This window comes from Dendroctonus ponderosae, unplaced genomic scaffold (genome assembly GCF_020466585.1).
Source record: "Dendroctonus ponderosae isolate FM_Combo_2020 unplaced genomic scaffold, Dpon_F_20191213v2 Dpon_F_20191213_3, whole genome shotgun sequence".
Taxonomy (NCBI): Eukaryota; Metazoa; Arthropoda; class Insecta; order Coleoptera; family Curculionidae; genus Dendroctonus; species Dendroctonus ponderosae.
The window spans coordinates 16,913,929-16,921,627 of record NW_026018508.1 but is presented as its reverse complement, the minus strand read 5'-3'; the positions used below and the strand labels follow the sequence as shown (position 1 = coordinate 16,921,627).

At 38.7% G+C, this 7,699-nt stretch overlaps 1 protein-coding gene and 1 long non-coding RNA gene across 2 annotated transcripts in view; one reads left to right on the top strand and one right to left on the bottom strand.

Moving 5' to 3' along the window:
• LOC125503835 overlaps window positions 1–4,207 on the top strand; it is a 10,987-nt gene extending 6,780 nt beyond the window's left edge. The window contains exon 3 of the long non-coding RNA XR_007281099.1: window positions 3,785–4,207. This is a non-coding gene — a long non-coding RNA (uncharacterized LOC125503835). The remainder of the gene's footprint in view (window positions 1–3,784) is intronic.
• Window positions 1,834–6,388, bottom strand: LOC109539869 (isocitrate dehydrogenase [NADP]). The gene is made up of 8 exons (XM_019907929.2): window positions 6,151–6,388; window positions 3,365–3,518; window positions 3,207–3,313; window positions 2,958–3,157; window positions 2,668–2,906; window positions 2,514–2,602; window positions 2,293–2,455; window positions 1,834–2,240 (listed from the first exon to the last, which is right to left on the bottom strand). Exons 1-8 carry the CDS (start codon window positions 6,221–6,223, stop codon window positions 1,958–1,960), a joined length of 1,308 nt encoding a protein of 435 aa, XP_019763488.1. The 5' UTR covers window positions 6,224–6,388; the 3' UTR covers window positions 1,834–1,957.
• Window positions 6,389–7,699: the final 1,311 nt, after the last annotated feature.

Sequence of the window (7,699 nt, the reverse complement as noted above, 5' to 3'; positions counted from 1 at the left end):
ATCCAACGATGCCAAAACGAATTCTGTGGCTCGAATGGTTCTTGAGAAACTTCGAAAAAAGCAGCGTCATGTTCAAGTGGATTTTGCAACTCATAAAAAAACACGCAAATATAAAACTTCTTGAATTCAAACATTTTTAGTCTATCGAGTTTGTTAAAAAAAACTGTGGTTTTTAAGGTTTTACTGAATTTTTTTGCTTTGCTTTCTACTGAAAAACACACCATTTTGTAGAGTTTCACTGAAAAATACTCACGATCTGAAGGTCTTTCATGTGAAAAATTACAAGAAAAATTCACAACTTTGTAGACATTTGACTTTGATTTGAGACTAAAACTTTTTTTTTTTTCGCCAAAACCGATCACAAGTAAAAGTTTTTAATCGAAAACGCAAAAAACAGTCTTTTCTGAGATTTTCTTCTTTTTTGACAATAACAATGTGTTTTCAGCCAAAAATTACAAAATTATTTTTGCCAGAAAATTCGCCTCATTCATCGGTTTGCAAGGAACTTTAGAAACCCTTTTCACCTTCGAATTTGGCACAAAAACCAAATAATTTTATTCAGGTTTTTACCGAAAGTAATTAAAATTATCTTGAAAAAGGGCCAGAGCAAAAGTTTACAAAAAATTATCGGAAAATATTTAGTTTCTTTAAATTGTCTGAACAAAGTTTCTATTAAGCAATTCTTTCTACGCAAAAATCGCATTATTATTTAGTTAAAATACTGACAATGTTCAGGAATTTTATGTAAAAAATTGCAAGTTAAATTTTATTGGAACACGTCTCCTTAACCGCTATGCAAAAATGTTTGGAAAGCTTTTTGCTGGTTCGAATTGTGAACAAAACCCTAATAATAATTATGGGTCTTTTTCCAAAAATATTTCCCCGAACTGAAAAAGCGAAAGTTTATAATCATTTATTTGGAAAACTATTGAAAACTGTGGTTTCTTCACTTTTAAATTTATTTTTTTCTAAACAACTCTGTCACCGGGTTTTTGCTAAAGTTTTACTGTAAAATACTGGCAAACTGAATCTTTTATGCGCAAAATTAAGATCGATTTTACAAGAAAACTGGTCGACTTTCTTTGGACTCATTTCTGTTGCTGGGAGAATCTAGATGACTTTTTTTTAGTTGATTGAACAAAGTTACGCAGAAAAAATGTTGATGACCTTTTTTTAGCATGTGCAAATTCTCTCGGGTTTGCTTTAATTAAGGACTTATAACTCAATAACCGATGAGTTATAACTCGTTAACTCAGAGAGCGGAAGCAACTCAATAGCGCAACTCAACACAGTGTTACCCAGGCCTACGTCAGAGACACAAAGTCTGTTAAATTAGGAAAAGTTGCGCAATCAAGGGGCCACATATATGGCGTTTTCAAAAAACGAGTATTTTGTATAATTTTCGAGATAGCGTACTTAGAAACAAGTGATTTTTCGGATTTTCGCTTTTATTCATTATTGAAGTTATTTGAAATCATATCAAAAAGCCAAACATATTTCAAATTCTACAAGATGGTGTGTATCAAAAAGAATTCCAACGTTTCGTATTTTAGAAACCATCATCAACTGAAGCGGCTCTTATAAAAGAATTGGAGATAAACGTTTCTGAGGACTATAAAGGGCAATGGAAAACTCAACAGTATTCATTAGTTCGTTAATGGAATAATTTGAACACTAAGGGTCAAAAACAAGCAAAAATATTATGTTTCAGCGATAGTTTTTCTAAAAACTCTTCATTTAAGTCTGTGCTAAAGAACCGACTAATTCATAGAGCCCAGGCGGATTTCGAATCAGCCGAGAAGGAAAGACATGAATGAGGCCAAAAAACCATAGTCTAGAAAAATAGCGTTTTATTATCCAACATTAAAAGAACTGTAAGAAAACTCCATCACTCAATGATCCATTAGTTAGCATCTTTCTTGGCTTTCTCTCCTTCAGACTCCACTAACAGTGCACTCTAAACTGTCCGCTTCAGTTCCTCAGCAATGGCATCCAGAAAGTCTTGAGTATTGAGGTACATGTCGTCCTTGACCTTATCGAATCCGCCTGCTATGGACGCTGCTAAATCCTTCGTATACTTGCCCGACTCCACCGTGTTTACGCAGGCCTTTTCCAGATTTTGGGCAAACTTGATCACATCTGGAGTGCCATCCAGTTTGCCTCTGTGCTCGATTCCCCTGGTCCACGCGAAGATCGACGCAATCGGATTGGTGGACGTGGGCTTCCCTAGCTGGTGCTGCCTAAAGTCGCACACCAATCACCTTTGGAGTGGTTCGACTGTTTAGACCATACCTGTAATGGCGAGTGACTGTTCCATGGGCTGCTTCGGACTCGATGGTTTTCCCATCGGGACACATCAGCACTGAGGACATCATCCCTAGGGAACCGTATCCCTGAGCCACTATGTCCGACTGGACGTCGCCGTCGTAGTTTTTACACGCCCAAACAAACCCGCCTGCAACAGGGAGTTTGAGGAGTATTTCGCATTGAGTTAGAGGTGGAGGGCGAGGTACCTGAGGACTTGAGGGCCTGCGCCACCTGGTCGTCGATAAGCCGATGCTCATACCAAATTTTCTTGGCCTCAAATTGCGACTTGTATTTCCTGGAAGTTTTCAAGTCAGTGCGAACCTCAACTCAACCATTGGCTAGTTGGGGGTGCAAACTCACGCCTCGTAGATTTCCTGGAATATGTCCTTAAACCTCCCGTCGTACTTCTTCAGAATGGTGTTTTTCGTGCTCAAATACAAGGGCCAGCCCTTGGCCAGCGCAATTTGTAGGGAGCTTTCAGCAAACCCCCGGATGCTCTCATCGGTGTTGTACATTGCCAAGGCCACTCCCGGCCCTTTGTAGCGGTACAACTCCACTGTGACCTTCTCCCCACTGTCCGGAGTGTAGACCATCTCCACCTGAAGAACACCTGCATGAAACTACAGTAGAAGCGATGGAAACCCAGCTACTTTTCCAGGCTTGTCTATGATGAGATCCTGGGCCTTGTACTGGTCGCCATGGGCGTGACGCCCAATGCAGATCGGTTGCGTCCATCCGGGAACCAGCCTGGGGATGTTCTTGCACAGAATCGGCTCCCTAAACACCGTGCCGCCTAGGATGTTCCTTATGGTGCCGTTAGGCGACAGCCACATCTTCTTCAAGCTGAATTCTGCAAATCGCTCAATCAGCCACGCAAAGTGTTGGTGCTCGGATGGTACCTTTGACTCGGGCCTCATCCGGTGTGATGGTGGCGCATTTGATTCCCACATTGTGCTTGAGGATGGCATGGGCCGCGTCGATGGTCACTTGGTCGTTTGTCTGGTCCCTAAACAAAAACTGCGCCTACTGGGCTTGAATGGGGAGGCTCTACAAGTACCTGTAGGGCAACCCGAGGTCGTAGTAGAGGCACTCGAGTTTCAAGTAGGGGAGAATGAGGGACTCCTTGATTTTCTCCCAGATGATCCTGGTCATTTCGTCGCCGTCCATTTCCACCACTGGGTTCTTGACCACCAGCCTCTTCCCGCTGGAGTCTAGTGCAAAAACGTCTACAGTATGGCGTGCCTTATTCCAGCTCTGTTTTAAAATTAACTCTGTTTTTTACCTGCTGGGGCATTTTAAATAATTCAAACCAGTCCCTTCAGCCAACTTGGCTGGTTGACGCTCTCGGGATCGTTTCTTTACCTTTGCTCGAAGAGCGGTGAACCCGCTTATGTGACTTGCGAAGCAAATTTTGTTGAATATTAAGGCGCTACTTGAGTGCATCGGCAATAATTTTCATTCGATTTGATTTCGTTAGTTTCAGGCACACGAAGAAATTTTGTTTGGAGATTTATTCCAAACGAAGCAATCGAGCAAACCGAGAAAAATTGTGCATCCGTAACAGTGTTTAAAAAGCTGATTTTTCGAAGTCCCACTCTGCGTTTAAGCGAACATTCGTCGTCGAGAATTTCAAGCAGGACAGGATATTGCCCTTTCGAAAACCCGATAAATTCGATAGTGCGGGTCTAGACTGGAAAATATTTTTTCCAACTTATGAGATGCTGACAGCCGAATGGGGTCTTCAACATTTTACAACAGATACGAGGATTTTTCCATAAAAACGCTTGCTTAGTTTGGATTAGCGATGGAAGAAAAACTATGTTTCGCAAACATCGATGTAATTCGTTCGATGTTCGCTATTTTTACCATCGATGTTGGAAATTTGGGACATCGATAAAACATCGATGTTAGATCCTGAAATGAAAACATCGGACATTTGATGATGGTACTAGATAGAAACATTTTTTRYGAACTCTTTGATAGTGCYGATGCAAACGATACYGCGCCGTAGGGGCCTATTTCCAGCTGTACCCGAAAMRACCCTCTTTTTGCARTCAATTGACCGAAAAATGTGGCAACTRYAAATTGAATAAATTTAGTCGATTATTTAATGTCAYAGTAGTAGTAAAATRAAATTATTTAAGTTTAAGTTAATCAATTTGAAATTTGTATGCAACGGCAAACTATCAGAACATCGATGTTGTSAAACATCGATGTTCTGCCTTCGATGTTTCCGTAACATCGATATTACCTTTCGATGTTAACATCGATGGCTACCATATATTATTTATAAAAATGATTTTTTTGAATTTTCGTTCAGGTACGCACTGGGAAAATTTTGAAATATTTCCGCCCAGTAGTAGTTTCAACATACATTTCATTTCATTGTAGAATTTGCCGATAAAGAATGAACATTCTGTATAGAAGATTCGCCTGCAATTCTATTCAATCGTCATTTACTCTGGTTTCAATTATCAGAAAGCAACCGTATTTTCTTTAATTAGCTAACAGTTTCTGAAGCAATTTTACCCTAAGACTTTCTCCGTAAATGTGCAAAAAAAATTCAGTTTTATGTAAAATCGATAGTTTGCTCACAAAACGCTTTCGGTAAAACCCGCGTTTGATGTATTTTAATCCATTTATTTAGACTTTTGTCTACCGTATACAAAGTGTCACTTAAAGGTATGGACAAACGTGCAAAAATCCAAATAAGTTGCTCGAATTTCATGAACTTTATATTTTAATATTGATTTTTAGCTGTAATTTTCACACGTTTTGTGCGTTTTCTCGTAACTTTGGTGTGATTTAAGCGAAAGCCTAATAAAGCGAATTTCTCAAAAACCATTCGACTTGGTGAATTTTTTCAAGCGTACTTTTTTGTAGGAAATTAATTTTTTAATCCAACTGATCAACGTACCACCAGATAATTCCAGTGGTGTAGAACTTGAGCACGTTTAAACAGCGAAGCTCCGGAGAAAATTCTGCACTAGTCAAACCAGTATTTGTATGTTCATTTCCAGGCATTTTAGCAACACTCTGTATAATTGTAGTTATTTTGCACTTTTCATTTATTGCCGTCGTGAGTGTGGAAGTGGAATTTATCCGGTAAATTGAAAGTTAATCTATTATGATTGATTATTCGAACACTCCCAAGGTGTTCAACAAGCGAGAACTAAAATTAATTAAAAATAACATACAACACACTCTACAGAAACTCTACTTAAGTAAATGATAAAGTAAAACCTTCTAAGACTCTCAACATTTTTAAAATGCCTTTAAAAGTGTTTTCCCAAGCAATTAAATATTTTTTTAAGCTCATTAAATACTTCAAAAGGTGAATGTTTCAAAACTAGCTTAAAGGCCAGAGAACAATTATCTAATAATCCCAACAATTGCTTATAAAATACATGGATTTATCTCCGTAATAGCAAAGTAAACAAGATGTTTTCGAAAAATACTAAAGTTGAAAGCAAATACTGATAATAAGTGCAAACTCGAATGCAACAAATTATGTAATAAAAGCACACTGTTTACCCCACTGGTCTGGATTAGAACGTATTTTTTAACGCGCAAAAATCACCGGGTTTTTATGCTGAAGTGAGTAGCGATTTTTCCAATTTCCTTTGCAAGGAAAGCGATGTAAACCCAGCCAACCAAAGCCCCCCTAAAGGTGCGCACAGAACCTTATAAGCAGTTTTTTGAAAAATCCAACGGACTTTTCACCAACTTTAAAAGTGGTCCGGAGTTTGTCCCTGTTTCAGGTCAAGAACCGGTGTTTACACTGGAGCTAAATGCAAATGAACCAAACGAAAAAAAACCATTGAAACCAGTTAAATTACTTACAAGTCCGTCGCTGTGTCTCCGCCCTCAACAGCTGACCGGAGCTCCTGCACAGTTTCGTCAATGTTCCGGCCATTATCAGGAAACGTTCACCTCTGGATTTGCGATCGAAATTTCACCGCCTCTACAACTTGTTGAACGACGAGCCAGTCAGCCAGATTTCTCGTAATTTTGTCGGAAAAAGCCGGTGCATTCGTAGCAGCCGACAGTTCAAGGGTTTCTGCTGGTTATCTTGCTGTGCGCATTTGCAGCCGCCGACATGTAAACTACTGACTGCGTTTGTTTCGGCGATTTTCAATTGTCCAGGCTGTGAATCCGAAGGAAATTGCCAAATTTTCTTGCAGATAGTTCCGGTTTTCGTATGGGGCGGAAGCCGAACTGAATCCACTTGAATGTTTCCTGGGCAAAAATGGCGCTTGAATTTAAAAATTCAGCTGTTGCGGGCCTTGGAAGAACTCGAAGATGACTTTTTTGCAATCAATTTTATGAATTACTAATTCATGTAAACCCGGTTTACTGGCCAGCGATAAACTCTCGACCCTTATGGAGGTTTAGAGTTTGGACACCTAAAAGTTCAAGTTTGGCTTCAAAGGTTGCCTTGAGGAAGAACCTTGGAAGTCGCCTTAAATCCAAAAAATTGCCAAATTTTTCAAAAAACTCCAATAAAGGAAAATATAAGAATATTTCAAGGGGCGTCTAATTGAATGGAGTTGAAATTTAAATTGAAACTCACACTTGAAAAGAAAACATTCAGCAGTCAGTTAGATTAACTGTCAAAGAACTGTCGCAATTTGACGTTGACATTACGATTTTGCAGTATGGAGATTTTTTTTTTTTAATTCTTGGTTTCATGGCTAATTTCCGTTTAAATTTATAAATTCGAGAGTTTCCGGTCGACTAAACTCAAATTTCGCATTGCCCCAGCTTGTCTCGGTTTTACAAGCCATCATCCAGTTTTTTACAAAACAATTATATAAAATGGAATGACAGATTATCAGTTTTTGATGGAAAACTTAATCAGACTGCATTTGAATTGTTTATTTGCACACAATAGTAGTTTTCGATACAAGGGCGAAAAATGTCATTTTTCGAACGACGACGGCGTTTGAGACCCGAGACGAAGTCGAGGGTGTCAATCCGTCAGGAGTTCGAAAAAAAAATTTTCGCCCTCGTATCGAACACTATTTTTTATTCGAATGAAAGATTACACGAATAATAAAATGCATCGATTTCATATTTAAAATTTTGTGGCAATGTCATTTTTTGAAATGTCATATTTTGAAGTTTGTACTTAAGTTTAAGTACTTTTTCAACTTGAAACACCTGTGGTCTTGGGATGGTGTATGCATGTTGCATACTCTGCATGACATTTGCGCTTCTTAAAAAGATCGTGTTTTACGTGTGACAACATCGCAAAAGTAGATAAGTAGGCCATTAAAACGAGTATGAGACTGAACTTGTAACAAAGGTATAATTTGCAAATTGTAAGTAAACTTGAAAATAGGATCAATAGTTGTTGATAAACCTACGTAATTCCTTAAAAAAGCATTTC

Coding starts and splice junctions, on each gene's coding strand:
- LOC109539869 (XM_019907929.2), bottom strand. CDS start 6,223: ATGGCCGGAACATTGACGAAACTGTGCAGGAGCTCCGGTCAGCTGTTG. Junction 3,158..3,206: donor GGATGAGGCCCGAGTCAAAG/GTACCATCCGAG, acceptor AGCGATTTGCAG/AATTCAGCTTGAAGAAGATG. Junction 2,907..2,957: donor TCATAGACAAGCCTGGAAAA/GTAGCTGGGTTT, acceptor GGTGTTCTTCAG/GTGGAGATGGTCTACACTCC.